Below are 20,863 nucleotides of genomic sequence, written 5' to 3'. Positions count from 1 at the left end.
TTGTGGCACAGTGGGCAACTCCATCAAAGCGGACACACACTCTTGCAAGCATGCCATCGAAGAGCAATGACACTTTTTTGGAGTTTTTTTTTCGCTCTCCTCACACTACGCTTTGTAGAGCCTCGCGAGCTGATGGGCTGACAAAGGAGGCCCTTTAGGCAATTGCGAGACGGCTTGTATCAGCAGTTTTACCTCGCCGGGCACAAGTGAGACACTTGTTCTGGCCGAGTGGCAGCGCTTTCTCATCAACTTCCGCTTGACGAGCTGCCAATATCGGGGCTTCGCTCACGTGGCGCTTTTGTCATCTTCATCGGGCCATCGTGGACCGTGCTCGCTTTCATTTGGTGTCAGACGACGTCATTTAAAGGGTGTGGCCGAGCAAGTGACCAAAGGAGGTGGAGTCAAGTGGGTGGTTTCGTCTGTGTGAGCATCTTAGCAAGAGTTCCCCTTGCGAGTGGTTTCAGTTTGACTTTGTGTCCGGTTCAATAAACTGCGACAAAGCGCACTGGCGACCGTGACTCTCCCTTTCCCTTCATGACCGTGAAATAAATGGCGACAGTACACAACCGCCGCGTTGTTCCTTTTGATCAATATATTTATTGATATTAATAAGACCTTAGCTCAGTGGTTCTCAAAGTTTTTACAGCAAGTTCTGCCTGAAAAAATACTTTATGACCAATGTTATAATACAGTTGGCTTAGTAGTAGTGGTATATTGATTACATTTCATTTTTAAAAAAGTTTATTTATTTTTATTTAAAAGCTGGTTGAAAACAAACATGGATTAAAAAAAAAAGAAAAAAAGATTAAGTTTAGTTTTTAGCTCTTCTTTGAACAAAACCTTGTCCTAACGTGCTCAAAATCCTCAACTCAATGCGCTTCGTCTACTTGAAATAAGCCATTATTGGCTCAGTCCTTTTCGGACCCAGCAAACTATTTCACCTAATTTGCCTTATTTTTGACCCAAGAGTCTTAAGCGTGTTATAGTTAAGTCGGAGACAAAGGAGATAAACTAGCAGGTAGGAAAAAAAAAAAGGGGCAGGCAATGAAAACTCATCAATTAGCCCACCGAAATCAAATTAACCCACGAGGAGTGGCACACCCCTCGGGCGTCTTCCAACGCGAATGAAGAGCAATGCACATGACTGCAGTTGAAGTGACCCAAAAGCAGCAAACAGGTGCGGCGGGACCGAGGGGGGGGGGGGTGCAAGGAAAGCGGCCCGCGGGCCTGCAGGCACTAAACAGATGCTTTTCCTTCGCTTTGTGCCGCCACCTCCGCCCAAAGCCACAACACAAGGCAGCGTCATTCGATCGGCGCTGTGCTGCAGCATGCGGCCTTGGGAGGTGAGCGAGCCAAGTGACCTAATTAGAGCAGCGAGAGTCCCCAGGGCTGAGTGACAGATAGAGCTGCCAATCACGCGGCGGCCAGCTTTCGTCAAAGCCGCCAAGTCCTCACCTGACACAAAGAGGCGGGCAGCGGGAGGCCGCAAGACACCAACGAGGCCCGTCGGACACTTCGGCACGCACAAAGCCTCGGCGTCCGACGGCTGTCAAAGCGTGGCGGGACGGCCTGAAAAGGGTGAATCCTGCTTTAGCCTAAATAATTAAGGCGCAAATAAATAAACCAGTCGGCCTCGCTCGTGTCTGTGACTTCATTAAGTGTGACGAGGCGCGCAGAAATGAAGTCAAGACAAAGACTGGCGGAAAAGCCACGGAAGACACAGAAGCACCAAAACTGTTGCTAAGCAACATACAACAGCTGCGGGATTTTTTTTCCTCTCCGGCAAACAAAGGAAAAGATGAAGCAAGAACAAAATATTCTTTGTATCTATTTTTGTCTTGCTTTTTGTGTCCAAAACGAGCAGCTCAGTTCTTTCGTTTGATATTTTCCACACGCCGATGATTTGGATGTTGGAACATTAGTCCATTTTCTTGGCCAACTTTTTTCTAACCAGACTGCTGTGGGGAATATTTTAATTAGCAACTGGGTGATATTCAGAATACTCTTCAGGGTTTCATCTTCATTGGAGGTGTCACAAAAGCGCAAACAACCGGTCCAGTGACATGACTAACAAGAGCCAAAACACTTCTTGCAACGCGACACCCTCTTAATGATAAAGTGAAACATTTTGTTCAACCTGCAAGAAAGATATCAAGAGAAAGAAAATGATTTGATCATTTCGGGTAACGTAAATGAGGGTAATTCAAAGTTGCTCCGGTTTATCTGACTTTGACCATTCAGATTCAAACTTAAAAGCGTATTGGCGTCCAACGGGTGAACAGGATCTCGGGCAGGGGTGTCAAACTCATTTTTGGGTAGTTAATGTTGCAATAACATATCTCAATATTATTAAAAGTAAAGAAAATGACCAACAATCATGAACATAATTTGCCTTCGCGGACCGCGTAAAATGCCGCTGCAGGCCAAATCTGGCCCCCGGGCCTCGACTTTGACACCTGTGATCGAGAGGCATTACTAACACCTAATCACTAACAAATAATGTTTTTAAAAAATGATAATAATTTAATCATATTAATTAGCTAAGAATACACGAAGCCTGTGAACTATTTTTTTATTTATTTCTCTAGGTACATCGCAATATCGATATCGCAATATCTTTCCAATATTGTCCAAACCCATGATTGCTTGAAACTGTTTAATCTTAAACGTTCCCAAACGTGTTCCTCCTCCACTTGAAATGTGGGAATGAAATTGCTTTAAAAGGAACAACACAGTGAAATCTAATCATCACCACTGCTATATTATAAAATTGTTTTAAAAAGCCTAATTTGCTCGTGAACCACAATATGACGCCGTTCGATGAAAGTGATTACCTTCCATGAGAAGTGATGTCAAACGAGAAAGAAACGATTCACCGCCGAGGCTCGCCGATCAGCCCGGCATGGAGGCGTCAGCGCCAACGAGTAGCAAATAGTGTTATTGTTCCGGAAATTGGCTCAATGGAGCATAAGTGGTATGAAACGCATCTCATTTTGCTTGCAGTCTCCTGCATTGATTTGTATTTTTTTTTTTTCTCGTTCTCCAACAGCGCAAGAGCAGAGAGCAGCCGCGCGTCAGGAAGTAGTCACGGCCATTGAACCCGCATCGCACCTGAGCAGGTTCAGACTCGCCGTCGTCTCGCTAATCTGCTCTTTCATCAAAGACAACAACAAGCGCGAGTCCCCCGAGTTGGACGACTTCACACGTTCGGCTCGGTCTTGCGTCACGCTGACCGCTTGCACACAAAGGCCCCGCCTTCTCATCGCCACTTTCAGGACGACAAGACAAGCTCGGGCTGTCATTGAGCGGCTCACATTTCCATGAGCGAAAAAAAACAAAAATCAAGTCCCGTCGGAACTAATTCCAGATTGTACGCGAAGGAGAATCGATGCAAGACGAACTGTGAATCAACAGTCCGTACACGTGTTTGTTCTCCTCAAGTAGCCTTCTGATTGGTCACAGATAATCTCTTGGCGGAACATGAGCACATGATGATCATTCGAATTTGCAGCGGCGAGCAGACAACACCATGTTGTCTCTCTCGTCCTCTCTTGTTCTCCCCGTCTAAAAGGAGCCCTTTTAACCTAAGTGGGCTCTGGACGGCGGCCAAGCGGCATACCGGCAGGAAATATGTGGCCACTTTGGAGCTTGCAAATACATCCCTTAAATAAAGTTCATTCTCTTTGTCGCCTCCAAGATAAAGACGCCTCGACCGAGGCTCGAACATTCGTCACGTGCGAAATCCGTGACGAACGTTTGGGCTTCGCTCATGCCAAAACTGTTTTGCGTTTTGGGTCGTCTCTCTTGACTCTTTGGTAGCCTGAAGATTGAAACTTTTCCTAAAATGTCCGAACATTTGACCATGTTTTCACAAAGATTGAGAAAAGTGATGAACGCAAAGCTCTCACGTCTCCTGACTTTGCAAGCGGGTCAACGCAACACAGTGAAGCGCCGTTTTTCAGCGGTGAAACAATCCCAAATCGGTGATAAACTGAGGATGAAAGCATCGTTGACTTGGGGATGGGTCCTTTGTTTGGAACGCACACTTTGGGCAACTGCAAGTTCGTCAAAACTAAAATAATGATTCCGTTTTAAGCGGCATGACATCACCGTATTCTCAAGTCACTTGAAACCGCTTAAAATGAGCTTTCTCGTGACACTTTCAGATGAAAGCCGGCATGCTTGTTGGATTTCATCTTCCAATTTGGGACTTTTGATGTTTTCAAGCAAATACAACAAAATACAACCTGATAGGAGATTGAGATTAAAAGCATGCCAAACGGGATGGTCCAAATCAAGTGGAACAAGTACTAAATGCTCAACGTCCGATTGAAATCAAAGCTGATTGGACATTCCAGCTCGTGGCCCAAAAAGAAGATTTCTCCCATTTGAAAAAGTAAAAACGGTGACACCTCCCCAAAATGTAAAGGAAACATCGTTTGCAGATAAAGGTGAGTGCAGAGAGGAAGTTGCGCAGGAGGGAACCCCCCCCCCCCCCCCACACACGCACATGCAAGTAGAACACGCTTGCCACAGATAAAGCAGAAAACGTATCGGAAGGCAGAATAATCCGTGAAGATGCGTCGGAGCCAGATGGAGCGTCTCTGCCCGAGATAACAAGAACATCCCCCTGATGTAACATAACAGCTGAATTCGTCAGAAATAAGAGCGGCCGCCGAGGCTGCGGCGGCGTGACAATGATGCGTTTCATCCAAGCATCCGGGCTTTTGCTGGCGTGCCAAGCTAACTTTCCAGCGTCGCTCGCTGCCAATCCGCCGTTGCCGCTCGGCCTCCCGTCGCCCGGCAAACATGCTCCGACACCGACGGGCGCTAAGAATAGAACACAGCTGGCACGGCGGGACTTACATATTTCACACTCGGGCCACAGCGCCCCCGTCTAGTCTCGTTTAGCGAGTCGGGGAAGCCGGCGGTGGTTGTCTGCCGATCGGCCTCGAGCGTCCCACCTCCTCTTTCGGCGCCTTTGAACTGATCTTCACCTCGGTGCCTCGCTGCTTCGAGAAGACCAAAGACAACGCCTGAAAGTGGGAAGCGCTCCACAAAGGCTTCAAGCTTCCTAATACGGATCAGACTTCACCTCCTCGCACCAAAAAGACGACACGGAAGCACTTAAAACATCCAAGCGGCATTCCTGGATTTACATTTTCATCTGAATCTCCACCGACATTTTAATTGGGCAAAGCAATGAAACCATAGCAACGGCTTCGGTCGGGAGCACTCAGCTGAGCACTGAACTCCACCAAGGCAGAAGAATCCGAGCAAAATCCATCCACGCGCATTATTGACTGAAAGATTCATTTCGATTTTTTAAATGTTGAAGTATTTTTATCAAATGTGTCGGGTTGATTTTCAGATCCCAAGTTGATGTGCAAGCTAAATGCATTCATTATTCACAAAAAAAAAAAAAAAGCTGACATTTTCCAAAAAGAGCAAAAGGTGCAAAAGTTCCCAATCCATTCTCGGGATTTGTACTTCCATTTTAATTGAGCCCAGACACAAACGGCAATAAAAGAAAATAACTCATGGCAGCGCTACACAAAGCAAGGCAACATTTTTGGAGCACATTTCACACACAAGGCAACTCACCAGACTTCAGTCAAGGCACAACAATCCCAAGATTTACCAGCACCGTCATACGTGCGCACCTCCGCTTTCATTTTCTCATTCAAATCCATTCATTTTCCACTTCAAATTTTTCTACACAGTCACCACCAAGGCCAACAAAACGACAAGAGCACTCTGCTGAATGCTGACCTCCACCAAGGCAGAACAGTCCTAATTTAACGGAATAGGATAATTAAGTCACAGATGTGACGTTTCTCAATATGCATATTTCTCGATGGATGTTTTTTTTTTTTTTTGCATTTTTTTTTACTTGATGACCACACATAAAAATCGGCATCCAAATTTTAATCGAATTGAAAAGAAGCCCCTCCCCCCTATGGTCTGCAAAGCATTGCAACACAATTTGTGAAAATCACTTAAGAACTCGTGACGCAATCCGGCCAGCAAACACAAAGAAACAAACGTCAATAAAAGCATGACCTCCTTGACGGAGGTAGCAAGAGGAGACGTAAAAAACAAGGCGCGAGACAGTCAGTGAGTGAGCACAGCCTTTTTTTTTTTTTTTTATGTGTGTGTGTTCTTTGTGATCCCCTGCAGCCGCCCCACCCACATGGCACGCTCACATTATGCTACAGCAGCACAGACGTTCTGCACTGGAGAGACGCGCATGATGTCATGGTGATGCAGGTGAGCCAGCAGAGGCGGCAAAAGCTTTCACGTTCTCGACTTAAATCGACGTCAGAATAATCTTTTGGTATCGCACTTTTCCAAAAGTCTTGCTGAGCAATTTATTCAAAACTATTTTGTGGACTGGAACAAGCAAGGGCAGAGCCCGAATACAAACTCTCAACTTCACAATTGTGGGGTGGATGTTGTAAACCACCGAGCTAGCGCAAGAAATTATGAAATAAATTGCAAGAACATCAAACCAACAGACTTAAGAGAAAGCCAAATGTTAATCGCGAGTAATAGTCAGAAGTAATGCAGGTCTTTTCATCAAAATCTCAAAAAGTAGAGACTGAAATGTAGTCAAGTACAAAAGCCAAAACTGAAAATGACTTTTTAGAGTCGCTACAATAGCCATGTTGAGAACTCCGCAGAACACAAACTGACGGCGGACAACATAGTTGACCAAATTATTGACTTGTAGAGCTGGTCCGGAAAAGACAGAAACTAAAACGTGAACACCTCACTTCTTATTAAGCTAGCTAGCGTTAGCTTGACGTCGATGCTACCAAAACAACATACTCCCAAACAATCGCTAATGCTAACGTTTCCGACAACAAATTTAGAAATGAGTAAATGATGCTCTTTACCTGGTGGCTTTTAAGCTTGCAAAAAAAAAAAAACGCTTTTGTGGCAAATCACCACCAAAAATATCTTGAATTGCTGTCTCTCTCCTCTGTCCTGAGCTCACCTGTGCCAGTTGCTTGTACCTTGTCATCATGTGCCAGCATTCCTCATTCTCGTCACGCCTCGACCCAATTTGAGGATCCACCTTGTGACGTTTTTGGATCTGGAAGCAATCTTGCTCCTCGAGATCTGCTCATCATCATCATGAGAAAGCTACCTGCTTTGCGTTCGTCTCGGTCCAAAAAGCAGTTCGAAAGTACACATACGGTGTTTAGTTTGTGAGCGGAACGCAAAACACTTTGATCTCCAATCACCTTTCCTCATTCAAATAAATGGAAATTCTTTTATCTGTTATGGCCGACACAAGTTTTTGCAAAAAGAGGATAAAGAATATACGCCTTTGAGGATTGACAGCTAAAATCGGAAAAAAAAATAAATAATCGACTGGGTAAGGGCATGGTCACTCCTGAAAACACCGCCGTGTCTGTTTGTTCATGTTCGGAGTAAAAGTCGAGTCTTCAGAAAGAAACACTCTGGCAAAGTAGCCGTTCCCTGAGAAATGCACGGACTGGAAGTACAGTCGCAAAGTATTTGATTGTTGGTACTTGCCACCACGGTGAGCCAGTAGTGGGCGGGGTCAAGTCCCACTGTGATGACAAGGGGCTCCGGCAGCAGTGACGAGGAAGATTAGTGGGAGGCGCCACCACAGGCACTCAAGGTGAAGCCGACGCTCAAAAGCGGCGCTCGGGCCAGCGTTCGGCGGGAAGTGACCAGATGGAGGTGCCGCAGAAAAAGTACTGGGGTGGTTTGTCTCAGAAAAGCTGGACCGGTTCTGTCCGCCACGGTTTTGGTCGGCTTGAAAAGATGACTGACTTTCAAATGATGGCTGGACAATGAGCAAATTCAACAACAACCACAATTATCGCCTGTCACGGCCCTGGTATATCGTCATCATTATTTATTTATTTGCTTTCATACATTTGAAGAACTATTAAAAAAAATATAAATATTAATAAGACTAAATTGTGCATTGATTGTCTACCGGCTGCCAATCAATGCATCGTCGACCCTGCTTTTTTTTCTCCCAAAATAGCGCAAATCATATTTGCTTGATCAACAGATTTTTTTCTACCTCGATGCAGATTGCGATAAATGAAAGGAAAAATTCCAATATCTGATTGATTTTTTATATATACATTTAAACTTTTACCGTTTACAACTATGGACAGGCAGTACATGTTACTATTTTAGAGTCATTTAACTTCGGCAAACCGGCAAAAATCGGCCCATTTAGTTTGGGGGTTTTTTTGTCTTATGTTCTAAATGTGCGCTAAAAGAAATCTCCAAAAATCGTCACATTATTTTTAAGTATTTATGTCGCGAGAATATTTGTCATCTGAGTCACTCCCACCCTGCATGCAGAAATTCCTCAAACGACGGCAAAATAAAGTGTTTTCGGCAAAGCACTTCCTATGAAACTCTGGCTCCGGTCGGACTTGAAATTTCGCTGGTCCGCACTCTCCCATGCTTATCCGTGCGAGTCCTATTAATAAAAAAGCAAACACAAACAACCCCGGTGCTAAAAAGACACCGCTCCTGATCACCTGCGTCTTCTTACAAGCCGCCGCACCTCGTCCGCCATAAATCAAGAGGCCGCGCTTAATGGCGCTCCCACAGCTGCATAGCTTAGCACTTTATTTCTGGGCCGGACCATCACATCATTATTATAAAGGCGGGATCTCTATTGGAATACAGTTTGTGCTAATGAGCGCCTCTTAGTTGATCACATTAGACCTCCACTCGAGGACACTTTAATTACCAGTGGTGCACTCCTCGCCCGTTGAGGGGGGGGGGGGGCGCAAGACGTCCTCTAATTAAAGAGTCTGCATTCTACCTGTGTTTGCACAAGCCGGCGTCCTTGGCGGGGATGTTTTCACAGTCCCCCACCACACACCCCACACCAACCCCCCTTTAAGTCCATAAAACATATAAACTGTGTGCATGCGCAAGTGTGGCCGGCAGATTTAGTGCATTTCCAATATGAGATACATACTGCATGTTTGCGCAGCCATGTGAGTGCCTTCAATCTCCGTCGTGTTTATGTGCGAGTTACACGGCGATTGAAGGTTGTCTCCCGGGTGCGAATGTTATGACCACCTGTACAATACAAATGATGTCACTAAAAAAGATAATTCATAGTTTCTTTTCAAATATTTTTTAAATGATTGTTTTCTATTTGTTGTAATTATTGGAAGTTTATACCTATTCAAGAGGGTTCGATGAGCTGTTTAGTTGAAGATTAATGTCACAGTAACAGAAAACAGAATTATACCTCATGCAAAACTTTCCCTCCAGAGAGTCCAGTTAGCTTAATGCTAACAAACAAAACAAAACGCCATCGACATACCAATTGCTCGCATTTACAGTAGCAGATTTAGAAGCAACAGATATCGGAACACAAATGGTGGAGAAACACAAGTAGGGGGATAATACTACTATACTCACAATGAGTGTAGCAGTATGACCCGGTTTGGCACATGAGAATTTGACCTATTTAAACATTTCCCCCCCAGTGCCAAGAACAGTTTTTTTTTGTTTTATTTTATTTTTTTCGTTAAGGTTCGCGCCACAAAATTTATAGTTGGCATCATTGACTGTATATGCAAATTCTTGCTATTCACGGGTCTACTGTAATATAACGACTCCAGTCACTAAGCCACGCCCCTTGATGGCACGTGTCCAACACAAATACGAAAGTCATGACATATGTGCCTTGGCGCAAATAAAGGTTGGGAGATTGTTTTAGATTGTGCTGGTGTACCTAATTTACTGACCGGCGAGTGTAAAAAGAACACAGTGGACGCTTCCTGTGTGTTGCTTTTTTTTATTTTTCTCTCAATAGTCTCCGCCTTTGCTTAGCTTGAGTCACTGTTACAATAAGCAGCACATGTCCACAGCCAGATGACTGTTCTCGCTCCCTCTCTCATTATGCTGCCTCGCTCTTTAATTTTCTCTCCCCGTCTGACTCGCTCCCTCAAACGGGGGCTGAGGCCAGCAGTCAGGAAATGCACATCAGTCATAATACTTTCCTAAAATGAAAACAGATTCCACTGCAGTCCCTCAGCCCTGCTCTTTCTGTCTCTCTCTCTCTTTTCCTCTGTCAGAGAAAAAAAATCCGCCCCCCCCCCCCTTCGTCTCGTCCTCCGCCCTTTCCCCTCCTCTGTCGCCAGCTCACGTCCGACACAGGACTCGTTTGCGGCCCGTCACGGATGGAGAATCACGACCACACAGGACACTTGTTTTGCAACTATACGTTATTGGGGGGGGGGGGGGGGTGTGATCCAGTGCGTGACGTCACTGACGGACGGCTCATGACAGGAGCGCCTTGTAAAGGGGCCATCACATCTTCCTCCTCTTTTCTCTCTCCCCACTTTTTTTTTTATTTTATAATGATGCAAGTTGCAGTTACAAGCAATAAATCAGTGAGAGCGACAAGGTTAGCGCATGGAGGAATGCAGTTAAACTGGTTGTCAGACTGCTTCGCCGAGACCTTTTTTATGTTCCGACGTAGGTCAAGTAATGCCCAGATGAGAAACAGGCGGACTAGACGACTTTTTAGATTTGAATGGAGATGGGTGACAAAAGTACTCACACTCTGTTTAAAAAAAAAAGTTAAAATCAGGTCAAAACTATTCCATGCTTCTTGGATCAATTTGACCCATTTTTTTTATCCACAAAATAACCCAGAAAAAGTTGACTCTAGTAGCAGTCAGCCCGAAGGCGAATATTAATACGAGATGGCTTCATGTCCACCTCAACGTATTTTTAATTTAATACCACCAATAATGATAATAATTTTACAAAGTGTTCCCAAGGTTGTGCTAACATTGGCAATTAAATAACAAATAATGCTAGATTAGCTCATGAGAAATGGAAAAATGCCACTCTTGTATACATTTTTTTATTTTTTTTACAATTTGATGGAAGATTTTTGAAGTTGCTGATATTTGGGCTGGCACAGGACATGACGCATTGACCATGAATCATTCTTTAAAAAAAAGAAAGAAAAAAGGCCATATTGCGTCACAGATGTTATCTGCTTGATTCACGTTCCTTCATGTGGCTGCGGTTCTTGTTTTTTTTGGCCTCAGATGATCCAAGATCAGTCCAGATTTCAATTGCTTTGTTAACTTAAACTATTTTTTTTGTCATCCGCACAGGTTGACTAAAATAAGCTTGACAGCATAAGGATTAGAAAGTAATTTCTAGCACCACGTTTTTTTGCGAGATGTCGAAGAACAGCAAATGTCCAAAGGATTGCACCGCAAAAAGAAACGGCCACGGCTCAATCACATGTGCGCCGGCAAAAGATTGACTTCTGGTCAATCTCTTTTGCACGGCCGTCACTGCGTGCTTTGTTGGGAAGCGCTGCATCACTCGCACAATTGAATCTTGCAACCGCATCGACGGTGACAATGCTCTGTTTTGACTGACGCTTGAACTGGCATGTTTACTTTTGCGCTTGGAGTGTTAAACGCGTCCAACTGGTGGCGAACTGAAATGTGACAAGCGGCTCTCAAGAGAATCAAAAAAATGTCGGTATTTATTTTTAGATGTGCAATTGTCATTTCTGCAAAGTATTACGACCACAGCGACATATCATTAAACAACATTAATAGACGAGCATCCTTACTATCGCCAAAAAATGCCAAAATAAAATTTTTTAAAAATGATATAATAAGACTTCGAGATAGATGAGCTGATTTTTTAAGATTCAAGTGTAGGATGGCCGAGTGGTCTAAGGCGCCGCGTTCAGGACCCAGTCTCCCCAGGAGACTTGGGTTCGAATCTCGAATTTCCCCATTGTGGGACTAATAAAGGGCATCTTATCTTAAATGTATTTGCATCCGTTCTACTTTTTTAGATTTGTCAAAATTGTACGTTTTTAAGAAAAAGTTCAAAAATCTTTTCGGATTGATAAAATTTAGAAACAAAGATTTTCTACAACTGTCATTTCCATGATCAAATATTTTTGTGAAAGTCCTGCATATTTGAGTCATCGATTTTTTTTATTAGAATCGTAATATTGCATTAAATATTTTGAAAGGAAAAAAATATTAAACTTATTTTAGATGAAAGACTTACAATTCAAATTGTAATATTGTGACAAAAATGGCACCCGCCACCCGACAAAGTCACCAAATTTCACCTCAAACCGTCTTGGCCGTGCGTGTCGCCGCCTGTCAGAAAATTCCTCTCAGCCAATCTTTGTGAGGGCAACATGAACATTTGATCAGCTTTTATCTGGAAGGTTGATGGGAGGAGGAGGAGGAGCCAAAAGCTTTCGACTGCACCTCGGCTGGCACCCTCCTCTGATTTATGAGCTGCTAAGCCGTTTGTGTAGCTTGACACGTTACAATATTGAAGATGAGGAAATCATTATGCCTGGGAGAAATATTTGAGGGGATGCCGTCGCTCCGCATTGGACACTTAAATGATTATTTCAAAAAGGGGGGCGGGGGGGGTGATCTTCACACCCCACATGATCTTTACTCGTGCAGTTTATAGAACAATAACAACAACGTGTGCGTGTTTTGCTCCATTCAAACAGATTTTAGCCTCACATGCTAAGCGTTAACGATAATCAATATATCAATCCTGTGCGTTATGAATTGAACAACATGTTTATTATTATTATTATTCATATGCTTTACAATGGTGTCGAATTTTGGGGGCTCACATTGGATGAACATAACTGCCGAATGGCATTTAAGCCATTTTGTGGTTTACAATCCCATCTCAACACGCAGGGTCACACCCATAACCCAGCCCAGCTGGTCTCCAAAAACCCCCGGCTGGGTCAGTCCAACTTTCGGAACGCATCGGGTTACCCAAATCACCTTTTTGGGTCATTTCTGATCAGGGGGCAGGATCCCTAATACTGTCGAGTCTGCGTCATGCGCTTTTGAGGACCGTATAAAAAGAAGGGGCTCATCCCCACGATTTCATGACGTAAATTGTCCAAATATTTTTTTATTGACGCATTTATATATTCAGCTCTGTATTGTATCTAAAAAGGAAACAAACCCTTTTGCATGAACAACAGGATGCCGTGCACGTACCCTTGTGTAATCACATTTTTAACAAACACCCCTCAGTTCGATCAATCATAATCATCAATTAATTCTGATAATCCCAATTGGCTGGGAACGGCGAGAGACGTAAAGTGTCAAATTATTTTTTGATGTCTAGGCATTTATTACTTATCCGCTTTGTTCAGATCTGCATTTTATATAAATGAGGGATGAGATCAATAGTTAGAAGCACCCCCACTAAACTGTCAGATTCATTCTGGGTTGTTGAAATTTATTTGAAGGCTGTTCTGTATTGTAGATAAAATTGACTGTTTCCCAGGGATGTCCAATTTCGGAGGGACCGGGGTCCACAAGGCGTACCTCCAAGACACCGACAAAGTTGAAAGTCATTTCAGATCATGCTTTTTGATTGTGTTCAACTCTCAATCATCTTTTTAAAGGAAAACAACTGTTTTCCAATGCTTTGACTGTATTTTTTTTGGGGGGGGGGCACCAGGGGCCATAACAAGAAGGGGCATCTCCAGGACATCACGAGGGTTCAAATGATTTTGAATTCTGCTTAAAAACTAAATCCAATCCTTCTGATTAAAGACATTTCTGGTGTAACTTTGCGTCGTGAAGTGAGGCATTCAATGGTTGATGTGTCCTACCAGGGAGAAGATGTTGGAGTGGCAGTCCTCGAGGCTTGCCCCGTTCGCCACCCAGTTCGTCGTTGTCGTCATAATGCTCCCAGCTTTGGCTCCTCAGCTTTAGGCATGTCGAAATCCTACATCAACACCCCAAGGGGCTGACACACAGAGTGGGGGTCCCGTCCCTGAAGTGGGGTCCACTCCACACAAACGCACAGCGAGGAGGGGGGGGCGGGTAAGGCTAAAAACCTTACAAGAGGTCCAGATAAATAAGAGAAGCAAATAATGGGGCGTATTCACAGCGAAGAAGAAACGCACGATGAGCCCATGGTCGAATTGAGAATAATCCACGCGAGGGGATCAAAACACGATTCCAATCCAGGTCAGGCGGACACATCCACGCCATTTGGAGAAGATCAACCTGAGACGAACATCGTAATGATAATCGGAATAATAATCCATGGTTGCGAACGCACCGACGACAGCACGCACGCAAAAAAAACAAAAAAAACTTCTCGAATCGGGGGGGAAACACCCAAACAAACAAACAAACGCGGGTGTAATTTTTCCACGCGTGTGATTCTTCACGATCCCATGCACCACTTGTGATAGTTTACGAGAATCGCGCAGAGGCTATTTATAGCCGCCTTTCTTAGCCCAGCGCACAATGTAACCCGGCCAGGAATGTTTTAATCCCTCTGTTGCTTCTCTGTTCAGGAAACCGATGGAGATTCTCTTCCAGATGAAAAAAAAAAAAACAATCCCAAAACGGCGTTTCCTCGCGTCCCCTCGACCCTTCCTGGGGGGACAAAAGTGGGGCACAATCCACGATCGTCCGAAAGAAGAGAGAAACTATTCTTACTCCAGCGGCAGGAAAGCGACAAGCAGCCTTCTGTGTGCGTGGAAAAAAAATCCTTCCTTCCTTTCAGTTTTATATCATTACGACACGTCCGCTCGCGGCTGCACTCACGGGCGCGCACACGCACGCGGGCACATGCGAAGAGCAAGCCAAGAAAAAGCAGCGATTTCTTGCACGCTTTATTGTGTGTGCGCGTGCGTAAAAATGCTCGCTCTCGCGCCGATTTGGCGTCCTCGCTATGTGTGATCATGTCATTGAGGTTGGTAAATAAGAAGTGCTGGTGTGGAGTGAGGATGGGAGGGGGGCGACCGTGGGGTATGCGCGCGCACGCGCGTGCAACGGAACATCCAAAGACAATCCCCTCCCTCCCCTCACACACGCACGCCCCCCTTTACGCGCGGCAATGTAATGGCGGTCGTCTCACAACAAGAGACTCGCCTTTCCCATTTGACCCCCCCCAACACATCTCTACCCCCCCACCCCCCTTTCCACACAAATACATACGCGCACAAACACACACTCGACCCACGCGATCCAAGTGTGGGATTACATCTTGCACAGCTGCAAACTGTGTGCGTCACCTTCTCGATTATTAGTATTCATAGTAATATGAGACAAAATACATATTTGGGCTGGTGCTCTTAAATGCATGCTTACATAATGGAGGTGGTGTACAGCAGGGAGAATGAGACAGTGGCACAGTAATTTATATATAAATAAATCAACAAATAATTCTGGTAATATTACTTGACAGCACTTGTTTACAAATGAGAAATTTGTAACTTGGAAAATGTATTTGTTTTTTTACTGAAGACGTTCGCATCTCGAAAATGTAAAACATTTTTTCTGAACAGTAAAGCCGTCTCTCGAAAATAAACGGCTTAGCTACACAAATAAAAAGGCACTTTCTAATATTAATCACTTAAACTTGAAAATACATTGAAAATATATTACTATTGTAGTACTACCGCAATCCATTTTAAAAATGACACTTTCTAAATTATACACATTTTTATACAAGATATTAAATGTATTTTACGACAATGTTATAATACAGGTTCAGAAAATGTGAAACTTTTTCTTAAAAAAAAACTGTTAAACTACATTTTAACTACATAAAAGTTTATTTAATCTAGACTTTTTTTACACACGACATTTCGTTCATGGCATATCAATGAAGCAGCAAAAGCCACGTTTTTTTGTTTCTTATTTATTTTTTTTTTTCTCCAAAACACACAAGATGATTTTTGTAACAGTTTGACTATCTCAAAAATATACAGCTACACTCTTAAAACTGTTGGGTCAAAAGTAACGCAAATTGCGTGGACGAGCTCAACTGCTGAAGGCGCCAATGCTGAAACAGATACAGCGCACTTATTTTTCACAAATGTGCCCAAAGTCAGCGGTGTTAGCCAATGAGATTTCCAGCCGCCGCCAATATTTTATGAAATGTTCTCCGACTTCACTTGACAACAAAACCATCTTCAGCCCACCAAAATCCAATCTGCGGGGTTCAAATAATGAACCCAACTTTGGGTGGAAGTGACCCAATTTGCTCAAAATCGACTGTGACCCAATGATTGGGTTCGGGAAACAAGTGGTTATTGCGTCCTGAAAAATCCAGCACGGATGTTGCATGTCACATTTCCACCGTTTCAATTTAAAGTGTCAACAGTGAGTGAATCTTGAGTCCAGGATTGAAAACGAAGCATCGCGTCACGTTGCAGGTCAACGCAATCCAGCGCCAACGGCATCTAACCAGCTTCCCACGTGAAACAAGCCGTTTAGCGACGCAAGTCATCACGATTCACGATTTATTAGGAGCACTTATCGTCCTGCTCTACTGCCGGCGTGTTTGAATTCTCACGTAACGAGAAGGTTCCCGATGTTTCCGACGATCAACAGAACGGTTTGCAATCGCGTCCGAGGCGCCAAATTAAGAGCGTGATTATTAAAACCTGGGCCGCGTTTGAATGTCGCATCCGTTTTTTTTCTTCCTGCATAATATGCGGAAACGGAAAGGCGGCGATGCCCGCGATTGTTTTTCGATCTGCATGTCGAGCCTTTGAATTCGACCGAGAGAGTGACAAGCGAGACGGGCTTTACTCGACGACAGGAGATATTCAAATCCGATTTCAAGTGACAATTATTTAAAAGCGCCGGCATTGTCGCAAATCTCATTTCCTAAGAAGACGCGTTGGGATATTGACATTCTTTTTCAGACACTTTTGACAAGCAGTCCAGCCTCAGCGAAAGCCTCGCGAGCAGTCGCACACCACACATGGCGGCCGTTTGATTTCTGCTTTATAATTAATAGCTTCCTCCGAAGCGCCACGCTCCGTCCTTTGTGCTGAAGCGAGATGTTAGCTTTATGCTATTTATAGGCCATTCCGTACGTTGGCGCCACGCGACTTACGGGGAGAAACCGACTGGCTTCCCCCAGCGATATAGCCAACGTGTCCGATGATACCGGTGCGGTTCGGACATGAATCATTGAACGGCACTTCACGCTTGAGCGGACATGTTGTTGAACGCTGCCACAGAGGGAGGAAAGGGGAGCCTTAAAGTCCGGCGATTCCTCCTCGAGCTGCTGGCGAAAGATAAGCATCAGATGGATGAGCGGGGGACTTAGCCTGGCGGTTATTGATCCCTCGGCTCCAGGAATGATCCACAAGTCATTCGGATAACCTTTTTTGTCCGATAGATCCTTAAAGGCTTTATAACAACAAAAAAAAAAGAAAGAAGAAGAAGTGGCGCACGCTGCTTGGTGCACTTGGCCTGCCGCTGATAGATGAGCTTCAGCTCCGTTTGAATACATCTGTTTCCATATCCCAAAATGGGCAGTCATGACGCATTGAAATAGATGGTAAAGAATCTTTAGAAGAATTTGCTTTGATGAAAAATAAGCGGCTCCTACTGGGGTGCGCCCTAGTAGAAGCCCGACACGTCAGTTGCTAAACTGCAATAATAGAAGCGGTTCGTCGCAGAGGATAAAGAATGTGGATGAGTTGAGAACAGTACATCTTGACATTGCAATGAGATGGAATGCATATTATAAACTGTATAGAATTATTTATTCATATCGTGTAAGTTAAGTTGTTAGGAAGCACAATCCACATTCGCAAATATCACCGTTTGGTTGAATTTTGTGATGTTGGAGTGAAAGTTAAGGCTGCAACTTTGCTTTAATTTAATTTTAATTTAATTCAATTGCAATATTGGGTGGTGGAGGAGGGGGGGTGGATTCACAATTTCCCTTCAAAATCATTCAATCGTAATCTGAAAAATCCAAAAGCGGTGTCGTTTTGGTGTTGGTTGCAACTTGTAGCCAAATGAAACCATCACGTTAAAGCGAGAAGCACGAGAAGCACGAGAAGCACGAGAAGCACTCCCACTCCGTGTTTCTCATGTTTTTGCACACCGTTAACTGCGGGAGTGCTCATTAATGATTCAGGACGAGCATATTTCAAGGGAATATGCTGGCGTGGACACTGAAGGGTGTTCATCGGTCATACTGTGCCCCCCCCACACACACACAAATCGCAGTTATCCAAGTGGGTATCTTCATCAGTGATTGATGGCTCGCTGGCCGCTAAGTTAACACGCAGCAAAGCAAAGCAGCAAAGTCTGGCCATGATATCAGATGAAGGTTTTGTTCGTCTTTTGTGCAAGTGCGCGACTACCTCGCTGGCATTTCCTGGAGCGCGGCAGAGTGTGGCTGAGGAGAATAGATGGTGTGCATTATAATGAACATGGGCTGACACCACCTCATCCATCATGGCACCCGGCAAACTTAGAGTCGTGGCAGAGTGAGAGAGAGACTTTAAATCACAGCAACGTCTCCAGGTCGAAACTTTGTTGTTGTCGTCGCTTTATTTATTTATTTACAACAGCCCAAGTTCATTGTTGTTGTTGTTTTCCCGGGTACTCTTCGCCTTGCTTTTGGTCAGACGGCTTCCTTGTTGTAATTCCTGTCAGGTTTTTCTATCCTGAACCTCATACAATAACGACTCTGCATTTGGGGCAAGGGGATGAGCATGCCAATACATCAGCGAGAAAGCGCTACACTCAAGTCCGCAGTTAATTCGGTGCTTTTTTTTTTTTTGGGCAATACTTAGTCCAAAATAAATTGTCATCATGCAATGAGTTGGAAAACTACAGAGGTGAGCAAATATGTGCGCGTATGTAGGGATCGGGATCGGGATTGAGATCATGATCAAAATCGGGATCGGGATTAAAATTGATATCGGAATTAAAACCGTGATCGGGATCAAAATCGGGATCGGGATCAAGATTAAGATAGGGATCCAAATCGGGATCGTGATCGGAACTGCCCCGTTGGCCCCGCCCTCTTTGCACACCACTGGATGTTATAACCATGAATATAAACTATTTTAAATCCAGCGTCAAACAAAAATCTAGATTGAATTCACATTGCCACTGGCCTTTTCCAAAACGTGCGCAGCGGCAGCCTGAAGGTTGGAGCTCGGCCAGCTCGGACGGCACATTTTCACGGCGCAAGCGGACTGACGTGGTCCGAGCTTCCGTGTGGAGAGATTACCACGCACTAAGTGAGCGGCCAGCGTTTGCGCTTGGCTGCACCCTCTGATGCCACCTGAACAGAATTCAGCAGGAGCCTTGGAGCTGCTCATACATTATGGATTGCTGAAGGTCTGCTCCGTTTTCATGTTGCCTCTAATTCATCGCACAAAGAGAGAGAGCGAGCGAGCACACGGAGCCGTATGACAACCATCAAGCATCAAATCATGATAAAGAACTGTCATGTTGCTGTTTTCAAGGCATCGCTCACTTCCCAGATTGTGGCGCCGTGATTGGCAAAATTAATTTAATAACATTGGTGGTAGGAGTCATGTATTCTCCAAGCCTCTGATCCTTTACATCGTTATATCATTCATATTCATATATCAGGGATGGACAACTTAAACGATAAAGAGGGACAGACCACGATTTTTTTGTCAGTGCTGCTGGGGGGGGGGGGGTCACATAGGACCACACACCTCTTAAACAGACGTATGGAGTCATTTTTCCCACCCGCCCCTCCCTCAAGTTTAGGAATGCCGCATACGTTTCAAATGAACTTTTAACGGTTCTTGAGGCCAAAATACATAAATAGACCTGTCTAATTTGTAAATCAGCACGGTTGATTAAAGTACGTTTTTGTATACTCTAATTAAATTTTGTCAATATTTGTCATCATCTGCTCGGATTTCTTACCCAAAAAAAAAAGCACGTGAAGCGGCCAGTAACTTCCTGGAATCTATGCACATCAATCCGAAGTTGTGTTCGCGTCTATTAATGGAACGCATTCAAAGTTTTTTTTTGTTTGTATTTTTTTTTCCATTGTAGAAGCTACGGACATTTAAAACCCAAACAAAACCCTAATGGGCATATATTCTTTATCCTCTACATGAAAAAACGGATTACATCTTGATTCAATTACTTGTGTCACGAGGCACGACCGGACAGTACGTCAAATTGTGGGGGACGCCGCGTATTGCTTTACAATCCTCATTTTCAAAGAGGCAATTTGCAGTGAAGTCGATCATAAAAGCCCAACCCTGCACGCGTCTGCTCGCTCTTTGTCTTTCACCGACTTATTTCTCAGTGACGCCATTTGGCCGCCGTTTCTTCTTGCGTTTAAATATGGCATGATGGCGTTTCTCTCCCCCTCCTCTTGTGAGTGTGAAGTCATTCTTGGAAATCAATCCTAAGGTAAAGCCTCGTCTCCTCCTTCTCAAAACCTCGCCTTGTGCTGACCTCCATAAATCCACAGACAAGCGTTAAACATTTCGGTTAGTGCCCTTAAAGCGGCCTTTCTACAAACACGGTCCTTCACTCAAAGCGTGGGGGGCGGGGAGGTGGGCGGGGTCTCCTTGTTTGTAGCCATCTGAGGAGAGCAATGTGGAAAGCGCAATTGTGGCATTAATACGATGACTAGAAATTGACCCTAACGAACGATTGTGTCTGATCATTTATTTTAAAGAAGCTGACATTTTTACCATCACTTCTTTGTGACATGAAAACAATATTCTGCATCATTTGCTGCAATACATTGATATTTCGGGGACATTTTCCAAAATACTAAGCGAAATAAGCCGGATGTCTTTGAATAAGTTGGTTTGCAGTCGTTTGTTTTTTAACCATTTGAATATCGTTTATAAACTTGAAATCAAATCAAAATTTCGGCGTCATTATGCCTTTTCTGAATAATGACTTCCTTCTGGATTCTGATTGGCTAGAAGTGGGCTACCCTAACGGTCAACCTGAGAGGACCACTTGTTGCTTTGCTATAGCGGGAGTGTAGAAAAGAAAAAATTAAAAAT

The 20,863-nt window shown here is 44.1% G+C and overlaps 1 protein-coding gene across 2 annotated transcripts in view; it reads right to left on the bottom strand.

Annotated features, from left to right (window-relative positions):
* Window positions 1-14,761, bottom strand: part of LOC148318847 (mediator of RNA polymerase II transcription subunit 13-like) — a 59,022-nt gene extending 44,261 nt beyond the window's left edge. For both annotated transcript variants that reach the window (XM_088280966.1, XM_088280967.1), the window contains exon 1: window positions 13,682-14,761. In XM_088280966.1, the coding sequence (XP_088137092.1) occupies window positions 13,682-13,753 (72 nt within the window). In that variant the 5' untranslated portion in view covers window positions 13,754-14,761. The remainder of the gene's footprint in view (window positions 1-13,681) is intronic.
* Window positions 14,762-20,863: the final 6,102 nt, after the last annotated feature.

The sequence above is a fragment of the Idiotropiscis lumnitzeri genome, chromosome 18, assembly GCF_059441095.1.
Source record: "Idiotropiscis lumnitzeri isolate Australia: NSW breed Sydney's pygmy pipehorse chromosome 18, RoL_Ilum_1.0, whole genome shotgun sequence".
Classification (NCBI taxonomy): domain Eukaryota; kingdom Metazoa; phylum Chordata; class Actinopteri; order Syngnathiformes; family Syngnathidae; genus Idiotropiscis; species Idiotropiscis lumnitzeri.
This window is presented reverse-complemented; position numbering and strand designations above follow the sequence as displayed.